The following is a 16,871-nucleotide window of genomic DNA, read 5'->3' on the forward strand; positions in this document are numbered from 1 at the left end:
ACACAGTCATTATACAACTATAACCGTTTGGTAAAAAAAAAAAAAAAAAACAATTGAATACAATTGGGGGAAGAAGAACGAGCAAGAGCATATGTATGTATTGTATTGTAAGTATTATGTATATATCTTGTAACCTACATTTATATTGATCCAAATAATGGACTGTATTAGTCCTGTGATTTATTGTGGATATTTACTGTTAATGTTTGTGTGTCTAGTTTTGTCATGTCAAAAATAATAATAAAAAAACCGTTAAAAAAAACAATTGAATACAAATAAATAAACGTAGTCGAAGGATATTATGCCGTATAAGTTACAAGTGGAAGTAAACATTTCACTCGTGAATTATTATTATGGGTTATTAAGAAGGTGATCTTATTCCAGAACATTACTATTGAACTTCATACACAACAATCTCCTCCAAGTTGCAGATGAGCATGAAAAACCATCTACACAACAGTCACGAACAATACAAATTTTACTGGCTCACAATGAATGAATTTCCATACAAAGTATCCATACAAGTTATGAAAATGTGCATATAAAAATATATAAAAGCACAAATGAATAATGCAGGGTGTTAGCCTGTAGTGTCCCCACAGGTCATGCTATTGTGACACCTCCAGCTGATCCCTCAGATCGCAAATGTAGTTGTGGATCTCTGAGATACGCTTCAAATTGCGCTTCATCTCCTCGTCTTGAATCTGAATTGAAGCAGAAAGAAGATGAAGCAAACCATAACAAACATATTAGATGCAGAGGAGAGATGCACCTCTCAGTTAAATACAGTGGCGGAAGAAGTACATTGTTTCTTTACTTAAATAAAGGTAGAAATATCCAGATAAAGTACTCTGGTTAAAGTAAAAGTCCTCCATAAAAAAATGTAATTATGTAAAAGTGGAGAAGTATTTGATATTGAATTTACTCAAGTATCAAAAGTAAACATGCACATTCTATATGTCGTTTGTGTATTCCAGTGCTTGGGAGCGTTCAATAGTCAATCGACTGTCCTCTGGTTATGTTAAAGGGGTATGTGGTCCAGTTATGCTGGCTCTGATTACGACCTCTTGAAGTAGTCAGACTTCAAATATGAAAGTACATTATCTTCATTATGCCATGTTTTCTATACAAAATAATTTTCTTCAACGTGACTATTAAGTGATGGGTTCAGATACATGTAGTGTAAAAGGTACAATATTTAGTACAAATTTAGTTCATTGAAATAAAATTACTTAGGTAAAGTGCAAGTACCTAAAATTGTACTTAAAGGTGCTATAGATAACAGCGACTAGATGTTGCACTAGGGCACTAGCATGTCATTTATCCAATCAGGTGCATTCCATGTGGCAAAATTTGAAGTAGCGATGGGGTACATGCATGCAACATGTAAACAACAACATTAATTTTCCACCCACCCACCAAAATCTTTAAAATTATAAATTCATGAACCAATATTTTTTGTGAGGGAAAACCAATACTTTTATTCTGTACCTTTCTAAAAGCTCCAGATTACTCTACATATAAATGTTATCTATAGCATCTTTAAGTACAGTACTTGAGTAAATATAGTTACTTTCCACCACTGATTAAATATATGATTCGGGGGCTGTATTCCAACATCCTCCCTGCTCCCTACCCCTTTCATGACAACGCTTAGCCAGCCATTGATACGCCTCACCAACTCGTCCTCGCGGTCGTCCACCTTCAGCAGGTGAGTGTTGTGGGAGGCATTCAGGGCGTTCATCACTGTGTCTTTGTCTACAAGCAGCTACGAGAAGAAAGGAATGTGAGTTCTCTATGCTACTGACCAATGTGCTCAACTTAGGACTCAAGAGATAAACACTATAAAAAGACCTCTTACACAGAAAACCTCACAGAATGACTGTTTTGTTTTTAACGGTTAAATAAAATCTCATAAAATGACATACAAGTTAAGAGACTGCCGCTTCTTGTAGGTGTTAATGAAGGCACACAGCTGAAAGGTCAGTGTTTGTAATGTTTGTCCCTCTAAAATTCTGTTCTGCTGCTAACTCTTCTTTAACTTAGCTTTCATTCCTTTTCCAAGGGCACATTGGCGGAGACGGTGAGCACTGCAGATGGCTCTGCTGGAATACACCCTCCTCCAGTCACCTGCTCATAGCTGGAATACACCCTCCAGTCACCTGCTCATAGCTGGAATACACCCTCCAGTCACCTGCTCATAGCTGGAATACACCCTCCAGTCACCTGCTCATAGCTGGAATACACCCTCCTCCAGTCACCTGCTCATAGCTGGAATACACCCTCCTCCAGTCACCTGCTCATAGCTGGAATACACCCTCCAGTCAGCTGCTCATAGCTGGAATACACCCTCCTCCAGTCACCTGCTCATAGCTGGAATACACCCTCCAGTCACCTGCTCATAGCTGGAATACACCCTCCAGTCAGCTGCTCATAGCTGGAATACACCCTCCAGTCACCGGCTCATAGCTGGAATACACCCTCCAGTCACCTGCTCATAGCTGGAATACACCCTCCTCCAGTCACCTGCTCATAGCTGGAATACACCCTCCAGTCAGCTGCTCATAGCTGGAATACACCCTCCAGTCAGCTGCTCATAGCTGGAATACACCCTCCAGTCACCGGCTCATAGCTGGAATACACCCTCCAGTCACCTGCTCATAGCTGGAATACACCCTCCAGTCACCTGCTCATAGCTGGAATACACCCTCCTCCAGTCACCGGCTCATAGCTGGAATACACCCTCCAGTCACCTGCTCATAGCTGGAATACACCCTCCAGTCACCGGCTCATAGCTGGAATACATCTTCCAATCGCTGTGGACTGACCTAGCAATTACTGGTCGACCTCTCTACCACCGCACCATTCAAGGGTTTGATAGCGGTGACAACAGATTCCAGTGTGTGTTTAGAGGGCAGTGGTTCAGAAGGATGAGGGTGGGGGAGATAGGACTGAGCACAAGTACACAGAAATAATCTTGCCCTACACAACCCTGGTAGCGCCGGCTAACTGGCCGACCAACAGGGATATCTGTTTTGACATGGTGGTACTAGCATCGATACCTGGGGAGTTTATGGTCCCAGGTTTGATCCCTTGCTCCGCTGAGAGCCACAGTATTAAGAGGCACACTGACCCTTCTGAGATCATCACGCTCCTCCAGCTTAGTCTTGTTCCCTTTCTCCAGGGTGGCCGTGGCGATCTCCACCATCTTCTCATGGGTTTGGTTCACCAGGTCTCGACACTGAGTGAATGTATGGCCAGGTCAAAGAAACTGTTTGTTAAGACTTGAATCACAGTTACAAGTTGTAAACATTTCCCTTAAAATAATTGAACAATTGAATGATTAATTCACATAATAATTCACAGAGCCTATATATGACTTCAGGACATCAAGAAGGTTGTCCAAATTCTCAACTGAATACACAAGGTAGCAAAGGATATATTCCTTGAACCGTTTCAATGAAGCTGCCGACCATTTCTACGATATTCCTCTTAAAGTCCTTGAAGACGTCCTGTAAAGAAGAGACCAATCTCTCTGTGAATAAAACTTCCCAATGTCATTAAGATGATCCCCTGCACTGCAACTGGACTTACAACTGTACAACATACAACATGCACAACATACATGGTGTCGCTAAATTGATTTAACGTGTCAACTCAGGGGCCTATTGGATGAAACTTTTATAGATAATCAGTTACGCATGCTGTACACTACAGACCTCATCGACACATTCACATGCAATAATGTGCTGAACATAGACATAGGCCACCAGTCTGGGGTCATTGGACATATATGATTGAGATATAATAACATTTCTAACATGCTTATATGTTTCAAGATGCAGATTTCTGGCATGTTACATGTTTCTTGGTATCGGATTTGAGTACACACACACTCGCGCGCGCACACGCACACATGCACACACACACACACACACACCTCCAGCTGGTTGAACAGCTGAAGCTCCAGCGTCATGAGTGTGTTACACAGTTGGTTGATGTCCTCACTGAACTGGCTGGCCAGCAGGAGAGTGTCTGTCGACTGGTGGGACTCAGCTATCCTCTGGTAGGAAGGGAACAGGGGTGATAGCAAGTACAACACACTGTGCAATACTATATGAGCTATGGAGCAGCACTGTTGTGGAGGTGAACCCAAGAGGAGAGTGTTGGGGTCCAGACGGCATGAAGCAGATTATTATTATTTTTTTTATCTACTTTTTCTCCTCCTTTTTTATGTGATTTTTCTCCCCATCCCAATTTACCTCTCGTGCCAATTCTCCCCTCCCCTGTCTTGAACGTTGCTCGCATATGCCCCCCACTGGTCGGTTGTAGGGAGGATAGAAGCCTTGCATCACATGTCCCCTCCGATACCACCCATCGACTTCCACCCGCCAATGAATTAGTATGACGGCCGGCCCAAGCCGGAGGCAATGCCGACAGCCGAACCCGGTGTCTCTTGCGCCACCCAGCCGCCCCTGAAGCAGATTATTTGTGATATCCATGGCCAATAGGATTAAACATCAAAAACCTGTATCCTTGAATTTGTAATCTCCCAGCCAATCAATGAGAGTGTACAGAACTGTGATTAACAGGGAGGTGTGACACTCGGCAAATGAAAACACTTGAAGTAAAATTGAAGGAGGGGTGATGGGGTTGAACAGTTTCTTGTTTTCCTCTGCATGTAAGATCAAGCTCCCATAAATGACTGACAGTTAATGAGATATTTTGCAGCTCTCTCCGAATAGTCTGTGTAACTATTTAACACATCAGCATTTCCAAGTGTACTGTAGCCTTAACAATGACTCAGTTACAGACAAAGTAATAACACCCACACAGCCAAACCCAGCAGCAGCTTCCAGCTCACCTTCTTAAAGTTTGACTGCACCTGTTCTGATGATCTCTGTTGACTGTCTGCCACAGCCTCCTTCAGACAATCAGAGAAGGATTTGACCTCCGTCTCTCTTCGCTTGTGCTGAACCAAGCCTATGTCAAACACCTGGACACACAGCTCCACCAGCTGGTTCTTAAACGTAAGTGCAGAGTCAAGGAACATCAAGCATGATCTCTGAGGCTTAGGTTAATCATTCTAAAAGTAAATAGTTTTAGAATTATTTTAACACAACTACTACTACTATTACTACTACTACAACAATTGCTACTTTGTATGACAATATAAATGGTTTACATTTACCTGGAAATAAGTGAAAGTACAGATAGGTGCCTACCGAAGTCAGCCCATGTCACCCCACTTCTTAGGGACCTGCACTGGCTCCAAAGGGAACCGCTCCCGCCTACCTCTGGTCAATGGTCTCTAACTACACACCCTCAAGACCCCTACGCTCTGCATCTTCTGGCCGCCTCAGACCTACTCCTATCCAAGTTCCGGGAGGGTCATCAAGGAGAAGCCGCCTAGTCTCAGTCCTTGCCCCACAATGGTGGAATGAACTGCCCACCACAGTTAGGACAGCCGAAACCCATCCAATCTTTCGCCGTCGACTAAAGACGCAATTCTTCAACCATTATCTGGATAATATATATATATATTTTTAATATCTAACCCTAACTAACCTTATTGTCATGCACTTGTCCTAATATACTAACCTACACTGTAGCACTCAACACTTTGATGAACATTGTTACTCAGCTGATAGAGTTGTGCCCTTCCTGATGACTTGTAAGTTGTAAGTCGCTTTGGATAAAAGCGTCAGCTAAATGACTAACTGTAAATGTAAAATGAAAATGTCAGCAACTTTTTCATGGTAGTCAATGGAGAAATCAGACAGGAAAAGTTACTGAAATTGTACTTTCACTATATATATTTTCTTTTAACCCTCAGGGACTGGACCAAATAACAACAACACTCAGAGGTCCACTACACCGATGTCCTACACTGTGTTTCAGTGTTCTGATGGAGAGTCCACTTTACACCTCAAATCCCATTAACTCATTGACTGCCAGCTATTATCCTCACCCTGTAGTAGCTACCGCCACCGCTGTAAACGGTGGGAGTCGCTCACCTTGTTTGCAGGGCTATAACTATTTAAATATTATAGCTATACATGCAATACGGCCCATTTGACATCGAGTAGCCTATCTATCGTTCAAGATGTGAAAAAGGAATTTTTTTCCATCGATACATTCTCGTTTTATACCGTGGTGAATATAAGTATGGTTTTAGAGTGGTCTGGGGCGGTGGCGCACCACGTAGCTGCGCTTGCAGCGTAATCGCAACATCCTGGGTTTCGAATCCGGCCCAGGACTTGTGTTGCATGTCCTCCCTATCTCTTCACCCAACTTTCCTCTCTGCCTGTCCTGTCCATAATAAAGCTGTAAAATGCCGAAAAAAACATATAAAAAAATTAAATAAAAAAGAAAAGCCAAGTGCCCAGAGGATATGTCTGATGCAGATCAGCCGCTCCAGGCAGGTAGGCAAGGCTCTTTGCATCACGGTCATCTGTGAACATGCTGTCAAACAGATCGGACCCATTTAGAAACTCCACAAAGGCATCCTAGAAGACATGGGAATGGAACACACACACACAAACAAATGTGTTCATGAACATACAAACTTTGCAAGCTCAATACACAAGAAGGCATCATTGAATGTGAACTTAATTTTACCCTGTGCAGTTGCAGTTCATCCTCTTGGCTCTGATTTGCTTCTGCAGTCATTTGATCGTGCTGCTCTTTCTGTTTTATTTTCTCTACGTCATTCTTGTATTTGTCAAATGCCTCCGTTTTCTGCAGAGATACACAACATGGGCATTATCTACTTGGCTTGTTATAATAGAGGCCCTTTGTTGAATGCCCCTCCGTCCCCCCATGTTGGAAGAAACAATGGTTTCTATGTGCAAAACAACGGTTGTTATGTGTTATGCGTTATATAACATATATGAGAAAGGTATCAACAAAAATTTTATAATTTGGTGTCTTACTACTGGATATTTGAAAGAACTCACAGTGTAACGGTAATATGCTTTTCCAGTGTTTTACTTAACTGCACAGACATTTGACATTTGCTTTTGAATGTCATTACGAATGGTTATAGGCAGACATGTTGGGAGGAAGAGAACTGCACAAATATTCCATGCAAGGCCTCTATTAGCTTCATGGAAGGTTTCACACACATTGCTTAAATATATATTTAAAACATAGTGGCTATAATATTGCATAATCATGTACCCCCTCCCCCCTTACATGCATGCACGCGCGCACTCACGCAAAAAAAATAAAAAAACGAATCTACGAATTCCAATCTGGCTTCAGAACATCCCACTCCACTGACACATGCCTTCTCTATTTTTTTTTTTTTATCCACTTTTTCTCCCATTTTCTATATTTTCTCCCATCCCAATTTCGTATCATCCAATTAAACCCTCCCCTGTCACGGACGCTGTTTCTTGCCTCCCACAAGCCGGCTGCAATGTGGACTAAGTCATACATAGCACAAGTCCCCTCCGGTACTTGAGGTAACAGCAGTCGCATCTTTTCACCTGCGCAGCTCGATCTCTCAGTGGCGAGGAGTAACACGTGGGAGGCTCACGCTGCCCCCGACACTTCCTGATTCTACTGCGCAGGCGCACCAACCGACCTGTAGGAGTCGCTGTCCACAATGCCCGATCCCCACCCATCAGTTTCCCACCCCCTAATACGGCCAATGTGTATTAGTAAGGACGACCAGCTAAACTGAAAGCAAATGTGGAGCGCTGGGCTCGAACTGACGAGCCCAGCGTCTCCAGCATTTCGTGGCGAGTGCCTTGCCCACTACGCCACGTAGCCGCCACATGCCTTCTCTATTTGAACGACGACATCAAACAAGAGGTGGACGCGGGCAAATATTGCGGCATGGTCATGCTGGACCTCCAAAAGCCTTTCAACACTGTCAATCACTCCATTCTGATTGACAAACTAAAAGCGATTGGTTTTGATAGTTCATCAGTGAGCTGGATGCAATCCTACCTGGAGGGGAGAGAACAGATGGTGGAGGTAAATGGTACACTATCCCCCCCCACCTCCCAGTGAGTTGTGGTGTTCCACAAGGAAGCATACTAGGACAGCTACTGTTCCTAATTTATGCAAATTACATGTCATCAGCTTGTGACTGCAACTTGTTCCTGTTCGCGGACGACTCAGCCCTGCTGGTCTCTGACAGGGACAAGTTACAGGTTGAAAAAGCCCTCAGCTCTGAACTCGGCAGAATCTGCACCTGGCTCGCTGATAACACACTATCATTACACCTGGGTAAAACAGAGTCCATTCTCTTTGGATCAAATAACAAACTCAGCAAGGCCAACGGCTTCTCTGTTACAGTGGGTGACAATATTGTCACAAGGAAAGATGAAATTACATACCTGGGTTCCATCCTAGAGGCAAATCTTTCTTGTGACAAAATGGCAACCAATATAATCAAAACAGTCAACCAACGAACAAGATTCTTGTACCGGATCTCCTCTCTGGTAAATAAGAATACCCTGAAGACTCTAACAGGAGCACTCATTCAAGGGTACTCAAGTTTCAAGTTTCTTTAATAGTTGTCATACAGAAGTACAGAATACTTTTGTACAAAATGCTTCTTACTGTTCTTACTACGACTATGATTGCACCTCATGGTACCAAAGCACCTCAAAGGCACTAAAAACAAGATTACAAACATCACAAAACAAACTGGTCAGACTACTACTTGACCTTACTCCTAGAACCCACCTCACCCCTGCCCATTTTGACAATCTAGGATGGCTTAGAGTAGACGGCAGAGTACAGCAACTTGCAATGGGCCTGGTCTACAAGATACACTACACCACTAAGGTACCCATGAAATACTTCCCAAAGGTCAGTGAATACCACGATCACAACACCAGAGGGAGTTCCACAAATCATGTTCAACCCAGATTTGCCTCAAACAAGGGACTAAACACGTTTAGCAATTATGCCACATCAATGTGGAACGCCCTATCCACAGCCGTAAAATAATGTGAATCCCTACCCACCTTCAAAACCGCTCTCAAAGAGCACATATGGGAGGCTGCAATTCAAAACTGGCCCCCGTAAATGTCCAAACCCCCCCTCCCTATGCTTGCACCTTGCACCCCCCCTCCAAATGTACAGTCTCCTCCCCCTCGTATGTATATATTTTCTGTTAGGATCTCTGTTTAACAGTACTGTATATTTGCACAGTAGTGGTGGGCCTGATTGGGGACATCTGCCAACGATGAGAGGGCCTACCTGGAAGAGGTAAAGAATCTGTCGCAGTGGTGTCAGGAGAACTGCCTCTCCCTGAACATCAGCAAAACAAAAGAGATGATTGTGGACTTTAGGAAGTCGGGGGTCAGGGACTACAGCCCCCTCAGCATCGACGGGGCACCGGTTGAGAGAGTGAACAGTTTTAAGTACCTCGGAGTCCACATATCCGAGGACTTGACATGGACCACACACATTGACAGTGTTGTGAAGAAGGCACGGCAACACCTCTATTTCCTTAGGCGCCTAAGGAAGTTCCAAGTCAGTCAGAAGATCCTTAAGAACTTCTACTCATGGGGCGGCTAGGTGGTGCAGTGGGCAAGGCGCTCACCACCAATGCAGGAGACGGTGGGTACGAGCCCAGCTCTCCGCATTGCTATCAGCTTGGCTGGTCGTTCATACTAATACATTTGGCAGTATTAGGGGGTGGGAAGCTGATGGGTGGGGATCGGACGTTGTGGACAGCGACTCCTACAGGTCGGTTGGTGCGCCTGCGCAGTAGAATCAGGAAGCGACGGGGGCGGCGTGCCCTCCAAACACGCAGACCCCCGACGCTGAAAGATCGCGCTGTGCAGGTGAAAAGATGCGACGGCTGCTACCTCGAGTACCGGAGGGGACACGTGCAATGTATGGCTTCGTCCACATTACAGCCGGCTTGTGGGAGGCATGGCCTAACAGCGTTCGAGACAGGGGAGGGTAGAATTGGACGATACGAAATTGGGATGGGAGAAAAATAGAAAATGAGAGAAAAAGTAGATACAAAAAAAAAAACTTCTACTCATGCACAATAGAGAGCATCCTGACTGGCATTATCACCTCCTGGTTTGGGAATAGCACCGCACAAGACCGTAGCAGACTACAGAGAGTGGCCTGTTCAGCCGAACGCACAATTGGAGGTGGGCTTCCCACTCTCCAAGACATTTACAACAAGCGGTGCATGGGTAAGGCTAAGAGAATAATCAAAGACTCCAGCCACCCAAACAACTGCCTCTTTGAACTGCTGCGGTCAGGCAAGCGATACCGGAGTCTCATGGCAAGCACAGAGAGACTCAGAAGAAGCTTCTATCCTCAGGCCATCAGGATGCTAAATGACAATAACACTAATAACATCATCAAATGCACTCACAGCACACACATCCACACGCTAGGGTGACCAGGTGTCCCCCTTTTGGTTGTACTGTCCCACCATTTGACCAAATGTCCCGCGTCCCTCATATTGAGAGGATGTCCCTCTTTTCGAAGCCAAAAAAAAACATGCGTCTAAAAGCCCCTCCCTACAGACAGTAAACGTAGCAACCCGCCTCTTGTCCACACACATTGCTCTGATTGGTTATAGTACTTTAGCGCGCTGCTTGCCTGCTTGTGACGTGACTGAGTCGTGACGCTACCTCATATCGCAGATCTGATTGGTTATAGTAATTTAGCGCACTGCTCTGCTCGTGAGAGTTGAACTTGTGACGCTACCTCATATCGCAAATCTGATTGGTCAAAAAAAACACAACAACATTACAAGCAAACTAGTTCAAGATGGAAAGCAGTAAAAAGAAACGGACCTGCAGTTACAACCAAGACTGGCAAACGACACATGACTGGGTGAGGCAGATGGCAGGCAATCCGCAGCAGGCTTTCTGTGTTTTGTGTCATAGTTCGTTTTCAATAGACCTGTCTCAAACCCTGCCCCTTTTCTTGATCCTCCAATCACAGCTGTCGCTTACCTCTGACTTCCTCGTACAAATTTGTACGAGGAAGTCAGAGGTAAGCGACAGCTGTGATTGGAGGATCAAGAAAAGAGGGCAGGGTTTTGAGACAGGTCCATTGTGCATGGAGGAGAATACGACTTGAAGCGCCACAGTGGACATGAGTCTCACTTGAAAGTGGTTCACCAAAAAGAAACATCCAGATCTATGGATACGTTTCTTTTTAAACCAAACAATGATAGCCAGACGGACAAGGTCACTGCAGCTGAGATAACAAGTGTCTATCACACAGTACAACACTCCCATTCATACAGGTCAGCCGACTGTGGTATGAAACTAGCTCCTGTCATTTTGCCAGACTCAGTTATTCTAATAAAAAAATTTACATTATCTATCTGTCCCACTTTGTCCCACCAAAATCTTACTGTTGTCCCACTTTGTCCCACCAAAATCTTACTGTTGTCCCACTTTTGGACTTTTTGCATCTGGTCACCCTAACGCACACACACTCACTTTAAACAAACAACTTACTGCAGCACCCACTTTACCCACTTTAGACACCTAAACACACTTTATATTTATTGGTAAAGAATTTTCACTACAACCCATACCTCATTACACCTTACTGTAAATTGTACCTAAATTGTACCTCATCCCATTTCTGCATTGTACTGTATAGTATATAGTATATTGTATTGTAACTCAGTTACTTTTCTACTCTGCATTGTACATTGTATATATGTATATATTGAACACTTTTGTCTACGTACTTGACTTCTATTTTATACTTACTATACTTATCTATTTTTATCTAGCACAATCTCTGGAGCAAAACAGAAAGAAGCATTTTATATAAAAGTATTCTGTACTTCTGTATGACAACTAATAAAGAAACTTGAAACTTGAACTTGCATATCGTGTATGTCACAAATGTAACAGTACTGTATATCTATCTGTATGTCATAAATGTCATGATATATCTGTATATGATGATGTCATGATATATCTGTATATCATGTATGTTGTGTATGTCATAAATGCCATTATGAATTGAAAATGGGGGACCCTGATGTAAACAAGACGAAAGTCTTTCTCTGGTCTGCATCCCCTTAACAAGTGTGTGTATTGAGCCGTACTGTATTGTACCCATTCTACAATCTGTTAATATAGTTTTCAATCAATCAATCAATCAATCAATCAATCAATCAATCAATCAATCAATCAATCAATCAATCAATCAATCAATCAATCAATCAATCTAACAGTTGCATGTGGGTTTGGTTCCAGTAGCCCATCACTATTACTACCTACTGTCTGTCTGTGTAGGATCCTGTAGTTCAGGTAGGCCAAGTCTGGAAGGTGAGCAGCAATGAAGAATGTGCAGTTGTCCTCCTGGCAGAGGGGGTTTCCGGCAATATTGAGGATGCGCAGGTTCTTGAACTTTCTGAGATAGATTACCTTGACAAGATCAGATCAGGTTATACAATCAGCTTTTCTTTTTTCTTTTTTTAAAGGCAGTTGTGCTTTTAGTATTGTACAGTGGAGTGGTGTAGGACAGTAATACACCTTTAAGAGTCGTATCTGAAGAAGAAGAAGAACTATTATACAGCATAAAGTAGACAGTCACAGCAAAGGCAGGAGGAAGAGGGGAGAATGACATTTGTTGGGGTTCGAACCGACAACATTGCAAGCACACAGCACACTCTCCGACCCACCACAGCACAAGTACTGTACGCCCCCCCCCCCCCATCTACATTTTTAATAATATATTTCAGCTGTGACACATGCATAGGCACAGAGAGAGAGAGAGAGAGAGAGAGAGAGAGAGAGAGAGAGAGAGAGAGAGAGAGAGAGAGAGAGAGAGAGAGAGAGACTACTGTTAATCCTACATTTTCATCCAACTGGCCCAGGAGGTTGTTTCCAATGCAGAAGCTCTGGAGGTGCTCCAGGGCCTCCATGTTCTCCAGGACAGAGATTCGGTTGTTGGACAGAACGAGGTCCTGCAGCTTCACCAGAGACTCCAAACCCCCAATCTTCTTTATACTGTTGAACGACAGATCTGGAGGAGAAGAGAGACGGTGGGATATCCCTGTCATGTTAGTTATTCTTACTTCAGTGGACCAATCTTTCAACATGTAAAACACACAAATGTATCTCCAGGTTTTCAGGGATATAAAGAACAATCACAGCTATAGGATTTGCGTTGTCTTACCAAGCCAGGTCAGATTAGTGAGACAGTCTAGTCCCTCAATTTTCTCTATGATATTGGAGGTGAGTTGGAGCTTGGTCAGGGACGTGAACTGCCATACGTGGTCTATCTTCCTGATATCTGTGGGAAGAAACGGCACCTTTCTCACATAACCAGCTCCTGTGGACATCCACATCCATCCATCCATCCATCTATTTAACCATCCATCCATCTATTCATCCATCCAGCCAGCAAGAAGGGCTGTGGTTCTCACTCATGTAGTCCAGACGCAGCTGAAGGACCGTGTTGTATTGGGTGACCTCCTCCTTGGCAAGGCGTCCAGCCTGCTCTTGTGGACCTTGCTCCTCCACTGCTCTCCGTAGCATCTCCTCATCCACCACACTGGGACCCAGCACCCTGGTCATGCTGCTGCTGTGCCAGGCTCAGGACTTCACCAGGAGGAGAGAAAAGCTTGTGTGCTATTATAGGTTTGCTTGATTAATGATGATGCTAAACAAATGTAAACTAAAACGTGTCAGACATTTGATTGGCTATGCAATGATACTAGAACGATTGCTAACTAATATTGCTCTTGCCAGCAAAGATAATGATGATCATGCAAACAGAAGGCATTACTTATCTAGCTATCAAACCAACTATAGAACTAACTAACGGCACTAACCATTAACTTAATTCATGTTGCTAACGTTATCTAGACTCCTTCACAACCTGCGAACAAATGTGCTCTCAGAAAACCAACTTTACAATCGTTACCTATCCCAAAAATGATCTGTAGAGCCTCTTTGTCCCAACCATGGAGGTATTACTAGCGTTAGTTGTAAGAAAGTCCCAGGCCTGTTTGACGATGTGTATACTGGTTGCTTAGCAACTGGGCACCCCTGAGTCGCATTCAACATGCCATTCAACAACCGTCTACAAACAGTTTGAACAGCAAACAGCTATGTGAAGAGTGGACTGCAAACTATGTATTAGCCAAATTTAGGGTGCATTTGCTTGAATGATTGAATGATAATATCTCAAAAATATATATTTGATCTAAACCCCATTCAATAATAGCATTTTATTCATTTAAATTGATTGACGCCATTGCCCCTGTGCAACGGATAGTACATCTGAGAGATACTATCTATGTGAACAACCATGATACTACAGTGAGTGACACAAATGTTACAAATATTTATGGTGAACATACCTGTTAACAGTTTCCCCAAATGTGATTGACATTCATCCCAGCCATACATACGGTGAATTCGGAATTATCTTCCAATGGGGTTAGTCTGAGGGTGGGACTTCGGGATAACGCTCCTCGACTTCAGCCTCTGTCATTCTCGGGTGGATTGTTATGTTGTCAAGATGGAGTTCCTACTAGGCAATCCGTACAGCACTCCTGTGGGCCAGAGTATAGGTAAGATAACCGTGAACATGTGCGTACCTAGTCTACAGTGTCAAGTATAACTTACATTTAGGGTTTTAGCAGTTCTCAAAAACGTCGCACCACTGGAGCTCGCCAGCCAGCCAGCATCTCTGATCCCTCCGATCGGCAAGCTAGCGACAAGCGTCAGCCCACTGGAATGGGAATCCAGCTAATGTTAGCTAGCGCAAATGTATCTTGATATAATTACAAATCGGAAAACCCGTTGCTAAATCCTGTACCTGATATCAATGTGGACATTGGTGTTGTCGATTTTTTTGTCACCAGTTTTCACAGAAATGAAGGCCTAATCAAGTGAAATGATCTAAGTTTACAGTGGCAGAGTTTGAAGTCTTGTCTGTTTGACTTTAGTCCATTTAAAATTTAGATTAGCCCTTTATTTCTCCTTGTGGGAAACTGGCACTTTAATATAGACTGCTTGGTGGTAAACTTCTTGTTTGGTTGTCTGGGCTAAGTTCTAGCAATCTAGCAGTAGCCACACTAGTTTGGCGCTTGTGTTCAGCAGAGATGATGACAAGTACTGAGTACACTCTCATCCACTTGGCCTACCACATCCTCCTAGCGTGGCATCATCGGTCCTGTCCTCAATTTAAGCTTCTAAGCAATTTAACTGCTATTCGAAAATCAAATTCCGATGATTGAAACTTTGCTTTTCATGGAAAGACTCGTATCTCTGTTGTGCAGAACTGAGGCACTGAGACACAATCATAAGTAGAGCTGCCATATTTAAAGCCAGACAGGTGGTTCTGTTTGCCTGACATGGAGTTTATGATCATGTAAACATGGCTAACCGCAATAACGTTGATTTACAAGCATACTTTTCCATTGGTTTTGTTACCAGGCAGGGTCAGCCAATTAATCGGTGTAGTGATGGCTGAATTTTCTCCCCACCGTATGTATAATAGACAGTCTCCTCCCCACCGTATGTATATATTTTCTCCCCACATTCTCTGTTAGGATCTATGGGTAACAGTACTGTATATTTGCATATCCTATATGTCACAAATGTAACAGTACTATATACCTGTATGTCATGTATGTCCCTATGCCATAAATGTCATGTATGTTGTCGTGTATGTCATAAATGTCACTATGAATTGAAAATGGGGGACCCTGATGTAAACAGGACAAACGTCTTTATCTGGTCTGCATCCCCTTAACAATTGTGTGTATTGAGCCGTACTGTATTGTACCCATTCTGCAATCTGTTAAACAAAGTTTTCATTCATTCATTCATTCGACTTCAGCACGCCTCGGTAAAGGGGGATGAGGAAGTGTCCTGTGGGCTCTCTGTCTGAATGTCTCCCCTCCACACCCCACTGTTTACACAACACCCCCCTTCTCATCCATTTGACTAAATCAAAAAACAACCTTCTTATTTTTGGATGGGGGTCCTCCTACTTTGTCACTTGGCTTACGTTATGTAACCTGGTTCTCATTTGGTTTGAAATGCTGGTGAGTGTTTGTGAAATAGCTAATGTTAGTTTAAACAAGATGGGAGAGATGTTGCGAACTCTGTGGCATTTCCTGTCATGACGAATGTAGCATTTTGCTAAGCTGTTGCTAAACCATATACAGGCAAGCGTTTATTTTCCTCAAGTTCCCGTCCCTAATGTCCTCTGCTTTGCCCTACAAGCCACGTAAACATTGTGGTTGGAGATGGTATCTACATCTACTAGGCAGCAGCAGGCCTACTACTCATCTCTCATCGGCACTTCACATGCAGTAGCATTGGAACCACTAACCCTGGTAAATTATTGCAGTATCTTGGCACACTGTGGGTGTATCTGCTCAACAGGTGCAACTGGCCCTGTGGGCCTTTCTCTCAGGCCAGTTCCCTGCTAGCACAGTAGGAGATAAGACACGGCAGGCGGCTACGGCTGCCCAAGACACTAAAGTCCCGCCACAGACTGAGTTTCTTCCCCTCAGCAGCTCGCCTGGTAAACGAGTCAGGTGTCCCCCTGCTCCCCCCCCCCCCTCTATGGCGAGCTGCTAGGGCTGGACTTCTGGACTTGAACTTTGTGTTGCACTGTATCCATGTCCCCAACCACCGCACTTTCACAGTCTTATTGTTGTCTCACTGTTCTGTCCTGTCTTGCACTTTACTTAAAATTATTTATTTACTGTTGTATTGTTCTTAATTGTGAAAAAAGTATGCACTGTAATGTCAAAACACGTTCCATTTTGTACCTGTATGAAATGGCGAATAAAGTAATCTGAATCTGAATCTGAAGACATGTATGATAAATCGCTGTAGTTGTGATTGGGCTTGATGTAGTAAAGCTGGAGTAGTGAT

General features: G+C 43.6%; 2 protein-coding genes across 2 annotated transcripts in view; one reads left to right on the plus strand and one right to left on the minus strand.

Annotated features, from left to right (window-relative positions):
- Positions 1–608: 608 nt before the first annotated feature.
- Positions 609–14,392, minus strand: drc3 (dynein regulatory complex subunit 3; the record flags this gene model as incomplete). The annotated part of the gene is made up of 13 exons (XM_084329146.1): positions 14,336–14,392; positions 13,397–13,571; positions 13,147–13,263; positions 12,824–12,993; positions 12,246–12,392; positions 6,622–6,741; positions 6,414–6,509; positions 4,865–5,023; positions 3,941–4,063; positions 3,432–3,512; positions 3,134–3,241; positions 1,637–1,768; positions 609–704 (listed from the first exon to the last, which is right to left on the minus strand). Exons 2-13 carry the CDS (start codon positions 13,545–13,547, stop codon positions 609–611), a joined length of 1,500 nt encoding a protein of 499 aa, XP_084185272.1. The 5' UTR covers positions 13,548–13,571; positions 14,336–14,392.
- A 57-nt stretch (positions 14,393–14,449) lies between these two features.
- Positions 14,450–16,871, plus strand: part of tom1l2a (target of myb1 like 2 membrane trafficking protein a) — a 92,356-nt gene continuing 89,934 nt past the window's right edge. The window contains 1 exon segment of the mRNA XM_084328941.1: positions 14,450–14,548. Within this exon segment, the coding sequence (XP_084185067.1) occupies positions 14,497–14,548 (52 nt within the window). The 5' untranslated portion in view covers positions 14,450–14,496.

This window comes from Notolepis coatsorum (assembly GCF_963971535.1).
Source record: "Notolepis coatsorum genome assembly, chromosome: 14".
NCBI classification, from domain to species: Eukaryota; Metazoa; Chordata; class Actinopteri; order Aulopiformes; family Paralepididae; genus Notolepis; species Notolepis coatsorum.